This window comes from Oncorhynchus tshawytscha, linkage group LG05 (genome assembly GCF_018296145.1).
Source record: "Oncorhynchus tshawytscha isolate Ot180627B linkage group LG05, Otsh_v2.0, whole genome shotgun sequence".
NCBI lineage: Eukaryota > Metazoa > Chordata > Actinopteri > Salmoniformes > Salmonidae > Oncorhynchus > Oncorhynchus tshawytscha.
In genome coordinates, this window is record NC_056433.1 from 54,240,872 (window position 1) to 54,256,570 (window position 15,699).

General features: G+C 40.9%; 1 protein-coding gene across 3 annotated transcripts; it reads right to left on the minus strand.

Moving 5' to 3' along the window:
- Positions 1–84: 84 nt before the first annotated feature.
- mbd3b (methyl-CpG binding domain protein 3b) lies at positions 85–7,063 on the minus strand. 3 transcript variants are annotated; one of them, XM_024421381.2, is made up of 7 exons: positions 6,862–7,063; positions 3,728–3,887; positions 3,340–3,477; positions 3,099–3,189; positions 2,655–2,832; positions 2,284–2,427; positions 85–1,753 (listed from the first exon to the last, which is right to left on the minus strand). In XM_024421381.2, the coding sequence occupies exons 1-6, from the start codon at positions 6,873–6,875 to the stop codon at positions 2,289–2,291; spliced, it is 720 nt and encodes a 239-aa protein (XP_024277149.1). In that variant the 5' UTR covers positions 6,876–7,063; the 3' UTR covers positions 85–1,753; positions 2,284–2,288. The 3 variants fall into 3 exon arrangements, with proteins under 3 accessions (XP_024277149.1, XP_024277147.1, XP_024277148.1); XM_024421379.2 differs by lacking the exon at positions 6,862–7,063 and adding an exon at positions 5,809–6,165; XM_024421380.2 differs by lacking the exons at positions 85–1,753; positions 6,862–7,063 and adding exons at positions 1,958–2,044; positions 5,809–6,172.
- Between the last annotated feature and the right edge of the window lie 8,636 nt (positions 7,064–15,699).

Consider the following 15,699-nt stretch of genomic DNA (forward strand, 5'->3'; position numbering starts at 1 on the left):
CAGAAGATACAAGACAAGGCAGTGCCAAGTATGGCTCATCAAAATAGAGACAAAAACTGACAATGGAAAAATGAAACCGTATTCTGTTGATATACCGATACATTTTACTCAGTAACATAAAATTCAGTTCAGCCTGCTGATGTTGGATAGGGATCTCATTGAGCTTGACAATTGAAACATACAAACTTTGAGAAATGTGGGTATATGTACAAAGCGCAATTCATTTTCTCAACACAGAATCTTTGGGCTGGTTTTAATCTACATCGTGGAAAATCCACACTATAACTCAATGTTTTTTTCTTACAAATTTGAAACAAATCAAATCTTTATTTAACTAGGCACGTCAGTTAATAACAAATTCTTAATTTACAATGAAGGCCGACTGGGGGTAGGTGGGCTCACTGCCTTGTCCAGGGGCAGAACGACAGATTTTTACCATGTCAGCTCGGGGATTCGATTCAGCAACCGTTCTGTTACTGGCCCAACGCTCTAACCAATAGGCTACCTGCCACCTCAAAAAGGCATTTCAAAGACTGCATTCACATTAAACGCTGCATATGTCAACTGAATGTCAAAAAATTACCTTTAAATTTAACACCGATCTTCCACGATACAGATTGAGTCCAGCCCTTAATCTTTAGTCAAACAAAATCTGCTTAGTTTACTCTGTCTGGCACCCAGTGCACAAGATAATGGAGGCAGCAAGTGTTGTGATGGCTTTGACCCATTATTGGAAACATTTTAAAAAGCATGGTCATGGGGACAAACATGCATTGGCTAGAAACAGCAACGTTAAACCAACAACTTCAGTGAGCAATGAGTGTTAAAATGAATAAAATCGACACAATGCAGGAGAGAAGGGTCCAAGTCACTTCTACAACCCATTTTAACCAAGTACAGTATGACTTCACTCATAACTCAGTGTCATGTGGAAACATCACTAGCTATTGAGATGCTGGATATGATGCTATAACAAAATAACTACAGTAGAATACTGCAAGACTTTCCAAAAATCACATGAACCATCTTTGGTCAATACTTGGTAAGGGGTTTGAATGGACTACATTACAATGACAAGAATATTTCCTTGAGAACAGAATTCAATCATTTTTCACTAATTCTCTGTCCTGTGACTCATGCTTTAGAGTGCATCATTTGGGCAAATATATTGTTCCCTCTCATCAAAGCCTCTCTCACATAGCCCTGTAAACTGAACCAAAGTACCCCTACACTATGGTCCATCGAGCCCCATGGAGTGCATTAGAAACACAGAAAGAAAAACAGCATTCGCTACTAATTGAAAATCTCCAAATACATTTAAAAAGTAGTTTTTTGTTTGTTTTTGTGTGTGGGGGGGGTGATATGATTGTCACAACATACATCTCACATTCAGAAAATCCATACAATGTCTTGTAAAAAATAAAACTACATCATTGAACACTGAATTTGTCATACTGTATGTAAATCACTCTCCTCTCACTCTGCACTGTCAAAAAGTTATTGGATGATCTCTTTTTCAAATGAAAGATTATTAGCTCAATTATTTGATTCAGAATGGCTTGGTCCAAGTCCTTTCTTAGCACTGGAGCCAGAAGAGCCCAACCAGCGGGCGAGGTGGGCAGTGGGTAGGTAAAGCTTCAGAGGGGTAGTAGGTGGAAAGTGGGCAGTTCTTTTGGTTGGATTGGTACAGGTTTCATGGTCCTGTGATAAGGTGGTGAAAGACCCATCCAAACTACTCTAACTCCCCATCACCCTGGAAGAGAGGAAGAGATTTGTTGAAACGGCAAAACAAATAGACAGTAAATTATATTAGAAACGTGTCATCCCTTGGGTGGCATGCTTTGCAGCTCTTAAATTAAAATAGACATATATTGAGAAACTGTGGGAAACCATCAATGTTGTACAAGCCTGAACAACCCTCACAATGTATTTTCAACAAAAGGAGGCCGTCAGCTAACCTTAAAGGTCCTTTAAACCAAATAGTGTCTGTTCCAGGTGAGTAGGTATCAAAATGAGAATACTGGAAGCGATAGACACACACACACTGTAAAATAAAACAAGAGGAATACATTCAAAACTGAGGCTTAAATACACAAAATAGAGGTTTTATTGGGCATCATGAGTTTTCATTGTGCAGAAAAGTGCGGAATTTAAAACGTTTCGGCATCAAGACATCAGTGTCAAACATCTATATTCAAGCCTGTTTTGGATTTATTCCTCTTTTGACAGTGTACGGGTCTCCATCTCTCCCACCAATACTGACACCTTTGAACAGTAGCCTACCTCTGCTATACAGTCTCCATGTCGTCGTTGTCCTCCTCGAGTGAGTCGCCCTCGCTGGCTGCTTCCTCCACATGAGCCAACATGTCCGCCATTAGAGCCTCCTCCAGCTTCTTCCTCACACTGTACACCAGCTCCTCCTGCTTCCTGCACTCACCATGAGCAGATAACGCAACATTTAGAGATATGGACTGAGATGAAAATAGCAAGGGGAAAATCAGCATTGTGTCATAATGTTCAAATACAATTACATTAATGTATTCAGTTATTCAATTTATACATTCATTAAATGACTTCATCAATTCACAGATGCCATTACTTTCGGCACTGATAGGACTCCATGGATAGAGTGTACAGTCCTGTGTGTAGCCTACCTGATGTCCTCGTCAGTGACAATGAAGGCCTTGCACAGGGGCTGCGATGTGTTGAGCCACACCCCTGGGTTCTTCTCCACAGCTGCAGACAGCTGACCGGTGATGGGGGCTGCACTAGTGTGCAGGGCGCTGGCTATCGCTGACAGTAGAGTCTTGTCTGTACATCCAGGTCCAACTCCTGTAGGACAGACAGGTGTTCACAATCCCAGTAGCGAGAAGTCATTCAAAAAAATAACAGGAAATCATACTTGGCCCACTCTCTTACATTTCATTCATTTAGCAGACACACTTATCCGACTTAAGTGCATACATTTTCATACTTTTCCCCCGTACTGGTCCCCTGTCGGAATCAAACCCACAAACCTGGGATTGCAAGCGCCTTGCTCTACCAACTGAGCCACACAGCACCCCAGTTGGTAGAGCATAGCCACTCAGGACTCTTACCTTGAAGACCTTTAGGCAGGTCCATTGTCTTCACTAGCTCCTCTGCGATGTCAAAGGCATCGAGACCACCAAGCTTCTTCTCCCAGAAAAGCTGTCAAATTTATTTTTAAAAATTTAAAAATTTAAAAAAATACAAATGGATTTAGATTTGGTCTCATTAGTCAAAATTATCTTCAGGAATAAAAGCATATAACTCAATGTAACTGTAGGTTACATTAAACAGCAGACAGGCTGTGTTTACCTGTCTCGGCTGGTCGACGGCTTTCTGTGGATCTGTCTTGACTTTGTTGCTGGGGTGGTTGGTAACCTTGGTGACAGGTTGCTTAAAGATGGAAGCAGTCTGTCTGACGGGGAGTGATGTGTTCAGGTCTGGCTTGCCCTTGAAGACACACAAAGAAACATTAGCCAACAGTGACAACCAACACGATGTTGCCACAGTGCTGTTCCTGAAATACTAGATAATATTAGATATGTGGGTTATCCTTAGCACCTGGGAGAAAGGTCTTGAAACACGTTATTCTGCCTTCTTTTTTCCTCTAACGGCTGGATTGACAGCGAATAAGGGTGCAGTCATTGAGAAGGTTGTCCAAAGTGTCTAGAAATATTACTTCAGAAGACAACCCTCTCACCTTGGTCTGATTGTTGTTGTCATAGCGCAGTCTCTGCCTGTTCTTGTTCAGTTTACTCATGAGCATCTTCCCTGTGCGGAAGTCGAAGGAGCTGAGGTCCATCTGGTTGCCAAGGTAACGAGCCAGCTGAGGCTTGCTCCGAAACTTCTTCCCGGTTGGACTAGGTGTGTGTGGGGGGCGACAACAGACCACAGTGTAAGGATATGGACAACTGACCAGGGGATATCAAGAGGGGAAAAGTAGAGAGATGGATACAGGTAACTGACAAAATAATGGAAATACTTGAGTAAATGAGGGATACAAAGTATATTAAAAGCGGGTGCTTCCACACAGGTGTGGTTCCTGAGTTAATTAAACAATTAACATCCCATAATGCTTAGGGTCATGTAGAAAACGGTTGGACAGACCATTATTTTGGCTACCATGGATATGCCCCCATAGGATGACAATGCCCCCATCCACAGGGCACGAGTGGTCACTCAATGGTTTGATGAGCATAAAAACGATTTAAGCCACATGCCATGGCAGTCTCAGTCACCAGAACTGAACCCAATTGAACACTTATGGGAGATTCTAGAGCAACGCCCGAGACAGCATTTTCCACCATCGTCAACAAAACACCAAATGTGCTATTTATTGTGGAAGAATGGTATCGCGTCGCTCCAATAGAGGTCCAGGCACATAGAATCTATGCCATAGTGCATTGAAGTGGTTCTGGATAATGGTGGCCCTATGAAGACAATTTATGTTCCCGGTTTCCTTTATTTTGGCAGTTACCTGTAGATCAGGAAAGCTGCAAACAGACAGACACGCAGACTCTGCAACAAACAAGTTTTAAGCTGAACAAAAACAAACTGGAGACATGAAGAGTAGATGTAAAACAAGATATCATGCAAGAACCAACACAGCCAAGGATTTACTATTCACAGATTATTCATATGGAATTCATGTGTAAACAGTGAGTCTGCATGAGCATTTATTTAACAAAACAATTGACCAATTTTATGTGTAATTGTATAATAAACTATTTAAGCAGTAGGATACATGTTCATGTATATTCCCAAATGTATAACCAATTCGCCACAATAGTTTCAGATAAATGACCTTACTAACATGTTCCAGGAGTTGTAGTGTAGGGATAAACTATTGGGATATAATGTAACTGGGCAATCGAGAGCGATAAATGTTGCAACATTTCGAACGTTTGATTGGAAACATTGTTTCACATTAATTGTGTAGACCGGTCGCCTTCTACTGCCTAGTTAGTTAGTTGTTAGTTAGCCCATTTCATCTAGATCTTAATCCGTGGACAAAAGCGTTGATAAATCAGCAATAGAAATGCATACTCTGCTATAATAACAATTTATATCTCAAATACCTAGCCTTATTGACGCACTGTTTATTTTTGATGCATTACGATTTTCTAAAACATTTAAAACTGTGTATGATTGACCAAACTATGGAAACATCCGTGCTTGCTGATAATTAATGCAAAAAAAATCTTGCACTTGCTTTCCATATCATAAATTGAGACAATTCACTTGAAAATAAGGTGCGTGCATCACACCACAGAATCAAAATGCGGTATAAAGTAGCCTACCACAAACTATACAATCGACCCGCCTCCCCCGCTCCTCCTCACCTAGCCTAAAAAAATAACTTGTGGTTTCATGTTTGTTCCTCTGTGGCTATTAAACAATCGGCCAGTCGACTATTTAATAGTTAGTTCCTCTGGTCAAATAAAAATGATAAGGCTATTGTAAGGACTTTAAATCAGGCTAGACTATTTGTGATGCAATCATTCACATAACCTAACACTAGGTTGACAGGTTCTTAGGCCTACATAGGCTAAACATTGGTTACCGAGATCCTTATCCAACAATTATGTAGAACTACGCTATGAGAGGTGGCCTAGTTACCCTGATGCCACAAATAGAACAGTAATATCGGCTACTCCCCTCCCTGAATTTATGTCTCCAGGTCACCCCCCTCCAAGTAAACCCAGAGCCCCAACCCCCTTGTAATACCGCCCGTAGACTACATTTGCATGAGAACACCCTTCTCTTCCTCAGTAACGTTACCTAAAATAATAGACATCTCTTTTTCCCGCAGACAAACCCGACTTTCTGGTCACTTCTTCGATCTGCCAGCCCTTGGGGAGAGCCAAGCATGCCCACCTTTTCTTCTCCATGTTCTCCTGTGAAATGTTCAGTGATTCTCTTTGCTAGCGTGTTTATATTTGGGGTTACATTTCGTGTTTTATACAATGACTCCGTCCATTAGTGACATAGGGCTCAAACACTATTCATGGGATCTCCCTCCCGATTTATCGCAGCTCTTTGTCGAAGACTACAGCATATCACTCCGCCGTAACCTTTAGCCATATCACTGCCTGCCTCGAGAGGGCAATGAAGGCTACATCCGCAATACATTGGACCGTCGCCAACATTGCATTATTGAATCCTGAACCGATAAATCATTGATTTGACGAGCGCGGTAGCCTACGCGAACGCTCCAAAAGTGGGGCATTATAATAGAGCATTATAATATAGCCTATCCCAAAATATGGATAGATTTCCAATATGATTTCACAACATCAACAAAGGAGATTATTCAGGCAAAGTTTCACATAGGTACAATTCGAGAACGCCGTGAGTCATTTTGACCACGACAAAACTCACTTGTCATTCAGTCGTTAAGATAATGCTTTTTTATGAATGGACAAAGTAGGCAGGAGCTTCATAGGTTGAGATGGCTACATGAATTACAATACTTGTTTGAAATATTCGGTATAAAACAATTATCTATTTAGAGCTAGAGTAGTAATTAGTCATCTCACGAATTCCTTACCAAACGAATTCCTCGTCATATTTAGAAAAAAAATGGATTGCTATTAAGAAAAGTTAAACTGCAACACCAATAAGTGTGTAACTAAATTTGGAATCCCTGAACACTACCTACAGTTCAATGGTTTGCGGATACACTCGAGACCACCGAAACGCCTCCCACACGAGAACCTTTCATCGATGACAAAATAGTATTTTGCAAGAATGCATTCCCAAAACAACACATTTAATGTCAAAGATAGCAATATAAGAAATATAGATGGGTGTTACTTTGTGTAGGGTACTTACTCGTTTTTGTCCATCTCGCATAATATCTAGGTTTCTCCCTTTCGGTCTGTGTTAAATCCCTTCTCCCCTCCTTTCACTCCCCTCCCCCTTCAACGAGAGAAATGAAAGACATCCGCGCAAAAACAGAATCGCCCCCAGATTAAACCTGATTGTTAATAATGGATATCAATGGGGGTTTGAAACAAAGTCGCCCTGTGTGTTTCAAATAGTCAATGTATCCAACAAGAAACACAAGACAATGTATCCTTTATGATAGTAACTGGAATGTGACATGTAACTATCTTTCTGAATCTTCAGAGCAGCCCACATGTGTACTATTTAGCAAGGAAGCGTAAAACGAGTCATTAAACTGTAACAGTGGTTGCTAATACCACTTTGTATTTCAGTTGGACAAAGTATCGAGTGTCAAATACATTTTTACAGACAATATTTTCAAATAACCAGTTTCTCTCCGTGACTGACTAACCAATTATTTGCAATTCCATTCAAATGGTTGCAGCATGTCCTTATTTGGAGGATATGCTGCTTCTCTTATTTGATGCGGTGTGAACGTTAACTTCACTCCAGGAATGTTAAACAAAAGAAAACATATTTACAACCATTTTTAAACCAATTGAATTTATTGGTAAAATACTTCACGCATTAATAAATATTTTTGGGAACTTCTCAAAATAACTTTCACACAATCGTATCAACGAGTTTGCCACTCAAACGCTGCATTGTGTAGAATAATGACAAAGACAGTAATTAAATGACATTTATTGACATTAAATAACAAAACAGCATTCAAGCTAACATGACATCCTGTTGTGCAAACCCCTACAAGCTCTGTGTCGCGTCATCCCACTTTAGCCAACGCAGAAAGAGCAAGCACTCCACCCATGCCCATCTCCAAGTCATAGTCCTGCAGACAGACAAACACTCCAGTCATTAGCAGTAATATTACACAAATATAATTCTTTATTCATTCGCTAGCATATCCTTAGGGGATGACAGAAAATTGTTAATTGTTTTTAAAGTTGGAATCCACAGCAGAAACTGCGCTACTGTTGCCACATGGGCCTTGTTACTGGGGTTTTATACTGTGTATTTAAATACTATTGTAAACAGCTCATTCTAATATTTCTACTACTGTACTTTGCATTTTAGTTACACTGTATATATACACACAACGTATATACCGCTGTACATACCATTCCTAGTACATCTTGTGTAAATCCATCCGGTGTATATAAAGTGCATTCAGCAAGTATGCATACCCATTGATATATTCCACATTTTGTTGTGTTGCAACCTGAATTCAAAACGGATTAAATATTTTTATGGATGAATTATATATTTCCCCCCCTCACCCATTTACACACAATACCCTATAATGACAAAGTGAAAACATTTTCAGAAAATTTAGCACAATTTATTGAAAATGACACCCGTGAGTCAATACTTTGTAGAAATATTATTTGGCAGTGATTACAACTGTGACTTTTCAGCGTAGTCTCTAAGAATTTTCCACACTAGGACTGTACAACATTTGCCCAGTGTTGTTTCCAAAATTCTTCAAGCTCTGTCAAATTGGTTGTTTACAATTGCAGGTAAACCATTTTCGGGTCTTGCCATAGATTTTCAAGTAGATTTACTTTGCATTCGGAAAGTATTCTGACCCTTTGACTTTAAAAAAATTACATTACAGCCTTAATCTAAAATGGATTAAATAACCCCCACCCCCCAATCAATCTACACACAATAACCCATAATGACAAAGCTAAAACTATTTTATTTTTTGCAAAATGAATATTTTTTTTAAACCTGAAATATCACAAGTATTCAGACCCTTTACTCAGTACTTTGTTGAAGCACCTTTGGCAGCGATTACAGCCTTGAGCCTTCTGGGGTATGACACTACAAGCTTGGCACAGTTGTATTTGGAGAGTTTCTTCCATTCTTCTCTGTAGATCCTCTTAAGCTCTGTAAGGTTGAATGGTGAACATCGCTGCACAGCTATTTTCAGGTCTCTCCAGAGATGTTCGATCGGGTTCAAGTCCGGGCTCTGGTTGGGCCACTCAAGGACATTCAAAGACTTGTCCCGAAGCCACTCCTGCGTTGTCTTGGCTGGAGCAGGTTTTCATCAGGGCTCTCTCTGTACTTTGCTCCATTCATCTTTCCCTCGATCCTGACTAGTCTCCAAGTCCCTGCCGCTGGTGAACATCCCCACAGCATGATGCTGCCACCACCATGCTTCACCGTAGGGATTCTGCAAGGTTTCCTCCAGATGTGACACTTGGCATTCAGGCCAAAGAGTTCAATCTTGGTTTCATGAGACCAGATAATCTTTTTTCTCATGGTCTGAGAGTCTTTAGGTGCCTTTTTTCCAAACTCCAAGTGGGCTGTCATGTGGCTTTTAAAGAGGAGTGGCTTCCATCTGGCCCCTCTACCATAAAGCCCTGATTGGTGGAGTGCTGCAGAGATGTTTGTCTTTCCTGAATGTTCTCCCATCGCCACAGATGAACTCTGGAGCTCTGTCAGAGTGACCATCGGGTTCTTGGTCACCTCCCTGACCAAGGCCCTTCTCCCCCGATTGCTCAGTTTGGCCCAGGCGGCCAGCTCTAGGAAGAGTCTTGGTGATTCCAAACTTCTTCCCTCTCACCCTCCCCTCCCAGAGGACCTGAGCCCCGTGCCTCACAACTACCTGGCCTGAGGACTCCTGGCTGTCCCCAGGACACCTTGTCGTGCTGCTGCTCTAGTTTCAACTGTTCTGCCTATGGAACCCCTATCTGTTAACCGGACGTGCTACCTTTTCCCGGACCTGCTGTTTTCGACTCTACTGCACCTGCTGTCTTGACCTCTGAATGCCCGGCTATAAAAAGCCAACTGACATTTACTCTTGAGGTACTGACCAGAAGCACCCTCTACAACCCTGCTGGTCACCTATGAAAGTTTGAACATCTTGAAGAACAATCTGGCCTTAATGGCCATATACAGCCAGAAGAAGACTGGCCACCCCTCAGAGCCTGGTTCCTCTCTATGTTTCTTTCTAGGTTCCTGCCTTTCTAGGGATTGTTTTCTAGCCACTGTGCATCTGCATTGCTTGCCGTTTGGAGTTTTAGGCTGGGTTTCTGTATAGCACTGTGACATCGGCTGATGTAAAAAGGGCTTTATAAATACAGTTGATTGATGGAGGCCACTATGTTCTTTGGGACTTTCAATGCTGCAGAAATGTTTTGGTACCCTTCCCCAGATCTGTCACTTGACACAATCCTGTTTCGGAGCTCTACGGACAATTCCTGTACTGGTCAACTGTGGGACCTGTAATGTGGAAAATGTCAAGGGGTCTAAATACTTTCCGAATGCACTGTAGACAGGTGTGTGTCTTTCCAAATGATGTCCAATCAATTTAAAATGTACCACACGTTGACTCCAATCAAGTTGTAGGAACAGCTCAAGGATGATCAATGGAAACAGGATGCACCGGCTTGCCATAACAAAGGGGTTGAATACTTACTGACTTAAGACATTTCAGCTTTTCATTTTGTCAAAATGTCTAAAAACATGAATCCCCTTTGACAGTATGGGGTATTGTGCGGAGGCCAGTAAAAAAAGAAAAGAAAAAGTTACCGCCTGAATTTAAAATTTAGTTAACAACAAAATTTGGAAAAAGTCAAGGGGTGTGAATACTTTCTGAAGTCACTGTACATATTGATTGCATTTGGATAACACATATGGAATCATCTAGTAACCAAAAAAAATGAATCAAAATGTATTTAACATTATTCAAAGCAGCCACCCTTTGCCTTAATGACAGCTTTGTAAACTATTGACCTTCTCTCAACCAGCTTCACCTGGAATGCTTTTCCAACAGTTTTGAAGGAGTTCCCACATATGCCGAGTACTTAATGGCTGCTTTTCCTTCATTCTGCGGTCCAACTCATCCCAAACCATCTCAATTGGGTTGCGGTTGTATGATTGTGGCCAGGTCATCTGATGCAGCACTCCATCACTCTCCTGCTTGGTAAAATAGCCCTTACACAGCCTGGAGTTGTGTTTGGTCATTGTCCTGTTGAAAAACAAATGATAGTCCCACTAAGCACAAACCAGAAGGAATGGCGTATTGCTGCAGAATGCTGTGGTAGCCATGTTGGTTAATTAAGTATGCCTTGAATTCAAAATAAATCAATCAGACCGTGTCACCAGCAAAGCACCCCCACACCATCTCCTCCTGCATGCTTTACAGTGGGAACCAGACATGTGGAGATCATCAGTTCACCTACTCTGCATCTCAAAGACACTGCGGTTGGAACCAAAAATCACAAATTTGTCTCATCAAACCAAAGGGCAGAAAATTCCACCGGTCTAATGTCCATTGCTCGTGTTTCTTGGCCCAAGCAAGTCTCTTGCTCTTATTAGTGTCCTTTAGTAGTGGTTTCTTTGCAGCAATTTGCCCATGAGGGCCTGATTCATGCAGTCTCCTCTGAACAGTTGATGTTGAGATGTGTCTGTTACGTCAACTCTGTGAAGCATTTATTTTGGCTGCAATGTCTAAGGCTGGTAACTCTAATGAACTTATCCTCTGCAGCAGAGGTAACTCTGGGTCTTCCATTCCTGTGGTGGTCCTCATGAGAACCAGTTTCATCATAGCGCTTGATGGTTTTTGCGACTGCACTTGAAGAAACGTTCAAAGTCCTTGACATTTTCCCTGAATTGACTGACCTGCATGTTTTAAAGTAATGATGGACTGTCATTTCTCTTTGCTTATTTGAGCTGTTCTTGACCTAATATGAACTTGGTCTTTTACCAAATAGGGCCATCTTCTGTATACCAACCCAACTGCTTGGCTCAAATGCATTAAGGAAAGAAATTCCACAAATTAACAAGGCACAGCTGTTAATTGAAATGCATTCCAGGGGACTACCTCATGAAGCTGGTTGAGAGAATGCCAAGACTGTGCAAAGCTGTCGTCAAGGCAAAGGGTGGCTACTTTGAAGAATCTCAAATATAAAATATTTAGATTTTATGGTTACTACATGATTCTATGTGTGTTATTTCAAAGTTGATGTCTTCACTATTATTGTACAATGTAGAAAATAGTTTAAAAAATTTAAAAAAACAATGATAGGTGTGTATACAGTTGAAGTCAGATGTTTACATACACCTTAGCCAAATACATTTAAACTAAGTTTTTCACAATTCCTGACATTTAATCCTAGTAGAATTTCCCTATTAGGTCAGTTAGGATAACCACTTTATTTTAAGAATGTGAAATGTCAGAATAATAGTAGAGAATGATTGATTCCAGCTGTTATTTCTTTCATCACATTCCTAATCCGTCAGAAGTTTACATACACTCAATTAGCATTTGGTAGCATTGCCTTTAAATTGTTAATTTGGGTCAAATGTTTTAGGTAGCCTTCCACAAGCTTCCCACAATAAATTGGGTGAATTGTGGCCCATTCCTCCTGACAGAGCTGGTGTAACTGAGTCAGGTTTGTAGGCCTCCTTGCTCACCGCACAAGCTTTTTCAGTTCTGCCCACACTTTCTATAGGATTGAGGTCAGGGCCTTGTGATGACCACTCCAATACCTTGATGTTGTGGTCCTTATGCCATTTTGCCACAACTTTGGAAGTATGCTTGGGGTTATTGTCCATTTGGAAGACCCATTTGTGACCAGGCTTTAACTTCCCGACTGATGTCTTGAGATGTTGCTTCAACATATCCACATCATTTTCTTTCCTCATGATGCCATCTATTTTGTGAAGTGCACCAGTCCCTCCTTCAGCAAAGCACCCCCACAACATGATGCTGCCACCCCGTGCTTCACAGTTGGGATAGTGTTCTTCAGCTTGCAAGCCTCCCCCTTTTTCCTCCAAACATAATGATGGTCATTATGGCCAAACAGTTCTATTTTTGTTTCATCAGACCAGAGGACATTTCTCCAAAAAGTATGATATTTGTCCCCATGTGCAGTTCAAACCATAGTCTGTCTTTTTTATGGCGGTTTTGGAGCAGCGATTTCTTCCTTGCTGAGCGGCCTGTCAGCTTATGTCGATTTAGGACTCGTTTTACTGTGGATATAGATACTTTTGTACCTGTTTCCTCCAGCATCTTCACAAGGTCCTTTGCTGTTGTTCTGGGACTGATTTGCACTTTTCGCACCAAGGTACGTTCATCTCTAGGAGACAGAATGAGTCTCCTTCCTGAGCGGTATGATGGCTGCGTGGTCCCATGGTGTTTATACTTGCGTACTATTGTTTATACAGATGAACGTGGTACCTTCAGACGTATGGAAATTGCTCCCAATGATGAACCAGTCTTGTGGAGGTCTACACATTATTTCTGGGGTCTTGGCTGATTTCTTTTGATTTTCCCATGATGTCAAGCAAAGAGGCACTGAGTTTGAAGGTAGGCCTTGAAATACATCCACAGGTACACCTCCGATTGACTCAAATTATGTCAATTAGCCTATCAGAAGCTTCTAAAGCCATGACATAATTTTCTGGAATTTTCCAAGCTGTTTAAAGGCACAGTCAACTTGGTGTATGTACACTTCTGACCCACTGGAATTGTGATACGGTGAATTATAAGTGAAATAATCTGTCTGGCAACAATTGTTTGAAAAATTTATTGTGTCATGCACAAAGTAGATGTTCTAACCGACTTGCCAAAACTATAGTTTGTTAACAAGAAATTTGTGGAGTGGTTGAAAAGCGAGTTTTAATTGACGCCAACCTAAGTGTATGTAAACTTCCGACTTCAACTGTATACATATATATTTTTTAAATGTTGTATAGGGAACATTTGTAAAAGAGACAGAGGTCTCAATGACTTCCCTGTTAAAATTAAGGTTGAATAAAAATACATTTAAAAAACATCTGATAACTTGACTACGCAACCAATAAACTGATTTGTCCTTTGTTTACTTGACGAATGAGATGGGGAGCGTCGCGCATCCATAATAAAAAAAAGTGCACTACATTAATGATGTTCTATCAAGCGTGCAGTGATATCCGAGAGGAGGAAGGGGGGGACCGGTGTTCTTTGTTTGTAGTAACTTTGTTGTAATATTGCCAACGAACATGGCAGTTCTAGTTAAGGACAGTGCCATGTGTTGGCCACGCAATAGCCAATAACTACAGGCTTGAAAGGATTGTTAAGTTGCTTTGGAAATAAACACACCCCAGAATTATTTTCTCACTTTATGTTCACTTACCAATCTGAGCCATAGAGGTGACTCTAGTCGTCCTTGAACTTGCCGTTGATATAGGGCACCCAGTCCAGGATCAGCCTCCAGTCTGTAAAGTAGACAAGGGCAACTCCGCCCACCGACCCCCAACCAGCCATTGTGGGAACCCTGGACAAATGATAACATGGGGGGGGATATATATTTGAAGTCCAGTATCTACTACAGGAGTTTGCACTACAGCTGCCAATTCAGTCGCTCCCACCCCCCAATATTTAACCCCTTGACCACTCAACCTACAGATCACTTGAGGTGGTGTAGGCTATTTTGGTTGGCATAACAATACAACAATGTATCAAGGCCAAGGGTAAGCTAGCTAGCTAACTAAACTCCACTCCATGGTGAAGGAAGTGGAGATTGGGCCCTAAGGGTAAGCCAGCTAGATAAGAGGGACTCATGGCTCAAGTTGTAAACAACTGGCAACACGAACACAAACCAAAGACTTGGATGAGGGGTAAAGCAAACACACTCCAACAAGGTGGATTTGGTAAATATAAGGCCATAATTAACACAAAGGCCTGATATTTTTAGCAAAATTAACTAGCTAGCTATTTTGCACCACAGATAGGCAAAGAACAGTAGCTAACGTTAGCTTGCTAGCTCACTGCCTTGTTAGCGAGCTAACTGAGTGATGGGTCGTGGAAGAACACGTTGGACCTGTCAGCATTAATTTATAAAAGTCTAAATACGTTTTCACAAAATTATAAACAGACTTCAACTTACCACGTCCTGGCGATGGCAATGTACTTAGCCCCAATCAACTTCTTAAGCACTTGCACCATTCTGAACTGATTGAGCTATAAGAGGATTCTGACCTTCCCCCTCACACACGGTCGTCACTAGTTACCACAGCCACACAACTTATAAACCCCGACCATTGCTAAAATGTATATATGTTTTGATCTGATTTTAAACCTAAACCTGATAATAACATTAAGTTAAGATCAAAAAGCAAACGTTTGTTATCATGAATTTTTACGATAACGCCAGTTTTACTTCGTGGCTGTAGTAACTAGTGGAACCCCCCCAGAAAGTCCCAGGACCACCTCAGGACTGTCCGTTGTAATGCCGGTTTGTTAAAATGCTGTTAAACTGAAAATCACTATTTCAAGTAGGATAAAATAATGTTCTCATAGCAGAAAATGATGCAGAATATTGTTAGTCTATGCATCAAGGCCATCTTATTTACAAGCTTACAAGGAGGTTTGAGAGCTAAACCTGCCTGAGTTTACCTTACAATCCTTTATTATCAGCTAGTTATGCCACAATTTAGTTTCCTCCCGATTATTTAAACATCAAAACATGTATTTTATTAATTTAATTGGTTTACAGATAAGGCTATATATTATAAATCCTAGGCCTATGTCTGTCTATTTGTGGTTCAAACTGACAATGCCATCAGTTTCTATTTTTATTATGATGGCATCATTTATTATGATGGCTACCTTTCCAATAGTAAGTAAACCAAATCATTATCAAAAAGGTTCACTTTCAGAGCTCAAAAGATCAAAATTCAACCATTTGTAAAACATTCGTAAGGGATTGTGGGCTATACTTTCTCAGACCTTTCTGCACCAATGGGAGATTGATAGAAACCATTCATTTT